This window comes from Drosophila takahashii, chromosome 3L (assembly GCF_030179915.1).
Source record: "Drosophila takahashii strain IR98-3 E-12201 chromosome 3L, DtakHiC1v2, whole genome shotgun sequence".
NCBI classification, from domain to species: domain Eukaryota; kingdom Metazoa; phylum Arthropoda; class Insecta; order Diptera; family Drosophilidae; genus Drosophila; species Drosophila takahashii.
Genome location: NC_091680.1, coordinates 29,104,249 through 29,107,050, shown reverse-complemented (window position 1 = coordinate 29,107,050; position 2,802 = coordinate 29,104,249). Strand labels below are relative to the sequence as shown.

The 2,802-nt window shown below is 47.4% G+C and overlaps 1 protein-coding gene across 1 annotated transcript; it reads left to right on the top strand.

Annotated features, from left to right (window-relative positions):
- The first annotated feature begins 872 nt into the window (after nucleotides 1-872).
- On the top strand, nucleotides 873-2,495 carry LOC123002437 (uncharacterized). Its single transcript, XM_044392604.1, has 5 exons — nucleotides 873-930; nucleotides 1,060-1,174; nucleotides 1,467-1,960; nucleotides 2,041-2,379; nucleotides 2,476-2,495. Exons 1-5 carry the CDS (start codon nucleotides 873-875, stop codon nucleotides 2,493-2,495), a joined length of 1,026 nt encoding a protein of 341 aa, XP_044248539.1.
- The last annotated feature ends 307 nt before the right edge of the window (nucleotides 2,496-2,802 follow it).

The window sequence follows — 2,802 nt, the reverse complement described above, 5'->3', positions numbered from 1 at the left end:
AACCGCCTTGGTGGAACACTACCCTAGCGGCCCTTAAAAGCGACTGCAGAAGTCATTTTAACAGAGCTAAATATAGCAACAGCGAGGCTTTCTGGAACACGTACCATACGAAGCTAAGCCATTACAAAAAGGAAATTAGAGCTTCAAAGCGAAGAGAATGGGCCAACTTCTGCAGTAGCATAGAATCTACAGCGGAAGCGTCCAGGCTCAGAAGAATCTTAGCAAAATCTCCAGTAACCGTTGGATACCTAAAAACCAATGAAGACACCTGGACGGGAAACAGCCAGGAAACTTTAGAACTCCTGCTAGACACCCACCTCCCCTTATAACACGCAAGCAGTAGAGGACCTCCATTTAGTGGAGAGCCTCGACGAGCAGAGCATAGACAACATTTCAAACCCTGAACGCATCAAATGGGCGATTAACTCTTTTAAGCCCTTCAAATCACCTGGCCCTGACGGCTTTTTCCTGCACAACTTCAACGAACAATAGATACTACCCTTCCATGGCTGACGGTCATATTCCACGGCTGTCTGGCACTGAATCACATACCATCCAGATGGCTGGACATTAAAGTAATGTTTATACCAAAGGCCGGCAAGCCCTCTCACACCTCTCCTAAGGACTTCCGTCCAATAAGCCTCTCCTCCTTCTTGTTAAAGACCATGGAAAGGCTAATTGACACACACATCAGACTAACTACCAACCCTAGTTTACATGCGTACCGTAAAGGCAGATCAACAGATACTGCCCTTCACTCCCTAGTATCTTATATAGAGAGAGGGTTCCATAACAAGGAATACTCCCTGGCAGCCTTCCTAGACATAGAAGGCGCTTTCAACAATGTCACCCCAACGGCTATCACTGGCGCTATGACGGAACTAGGCATTGAGCGTCCTATAGTGGGACTCATTCACACCATACTCACCAGTAGGGTAGTATACTCCACTATGGGATCAGTACAATCGACTAGGAACGTTAGTAGAGGAACACCGCAAGGCGGTGTACTTTCCCCTCTGCTATGGGTTACAGTTGTTAATAAACTTCTATCACTTCTAGAGGAAGCGGGAACAAAAGTGGTGGCCTATGCGGACGACGTGGTTATCCTAATGCAAGGAAAATTTCCTCAAACGCTATGCAACCTGATGGAGACAACCCTATCCTCACTCTCAAGGTGGACAGTGCGCTGCGGACTGGGTGTCAACCCAGAAAAGACAGAATTAGTTTTATTTACAAGGAAGTATAAGATACCAAGTCTAACTCTCCCAAAACTACTCCAAACTCGCCTTACTCTTAGCAACCAAGCAAAGTATTTAGGCGTCATCCTAGACAAGAAACTCCTCTGGGCAGAGAACATCGCGGACCGCACACACAAAGCGGCCATAGCACTCTTTGCTTGTAAAAAAGCTATAGGGAGAAAGTGGGGCTTCTCTCCCGTAATAGTTCACTGGCTATACACTCGTCAGACCCATACTCCTCTATGGAATCATCGTCTGGTGGCACTCCCTAGAAAAGAATTGCAACCTAAAGAATCTGCACAAGATCCAAAGAAGCGCAGAACTCTGCATAAGTGGGGCGCTTCGCACAACCGCCACTGAAGCATTGAATACAATTCTTGACCTAGAACCTCTAGACCTGCTTGCCAAAAGGTGGGCATCAGCAACGGCGCTGAGGCTCCGCGAAGCGTCGGCCTGGTCAACAGGTTCATCAGGTCACTCCCGTATACTTACAAACCAGCGTTATATACCACACAGAACAGACTACGTCCTACCCACAGTCAACTTCGAAAAAACTTATAAGGTTCTCATACCCACCCGCTCAGAATGGGACCACCTCCCTCACCAGATTGAGAACGCCGTCAACATATACACGGATGGCTCCAAGCTTAACTTGCAAACAGGAGGGGGAGTTTTCTCGCCTGAACTAGACATAAAAGTCTCCTTTCGACTACCAGAATACTGTAGTGTCTTCCAAGCGGAAGTGATGACAATCCAGGAAGCCATGTCTTACCTGGATACAACAAAAAACACTAAAACACAGACATCTTCATCTTTTCGGACAGTCAAGCAGCCCTCAGGGCCCTCGACTCCTACTCAACTAACTCACTTACTATCTCTGAATGCCGCAAATCTCTGAACGAGATGGCCACTCATCTCAGAATCAGCCTCATTTGGGTGCCTGGACACCGTAACATTGAAGGCAACTGCATAGCGGACGAACTAGCAAGACAAGGGACAACCACCGACATCCTTCGCGATAAGGACACGGTGGGCATGCCCATAGCTACCTGCAAGCTTCTCCTCAAGCAAAGATTGTACACACTCTCCAACAACCATTGGAATACGATCTCAACATGCCACACCTCCAGGCTTACCTGGGGTAACTATAATCCGAAAAGAACCAAAACCCTCTTACAATGTAACAGGGCAGACAGTTCCACCTAATTTATGCCCTCATGGGCCATTGTCTTTTAAGGACACACGCGCGCAGGCTAGGACTCAGCAGCTACGACTACTGTCGCAGCTGTAAACAGATGTAAACAGAAGAAGAGGAGAACATTGAACACCTCCTGTGCTTCTGCCTAGCACACAACCTCAAACGTTTTCAAACACTTGGAAGCTACACGCTTCCAAACCTTGCAGCCATACAAGGCACCAGCATACCCAAACTCCTTTGTTTTCTGAAAAGAACCAACTGGTTCGAGAAACCCAATAACCCATGAGCTAGGGAAATGGATCTTTTCTGAGATCATATGGTATCACAAGGGGCCCATGGCGGCCTAAGTGAGGGGATTAGTTTATA

Coding starts and splice junctions, on each gene's coding strand:
- LOC123002437 (XM_044392604.1), top strand. CDS start 873: ATGACGGAACTAGGCATTGAGCGTCCTATAGTGGGACTCATTCACACC. Junction 1,175..1,466: donor ACCCTATCCTCACTCTCAAG/GTGGACAGTGCG, acceptor TACACTCGTCAG/ACCCATACTCCTCTATGGAA. Junction 1,961..2,040: donor CTTTCGACTACCAGAATACT/GTAGTGTCTTCC, acceptor ACTAAAACACAG/ACATCTTCATCTTTTCGGAC.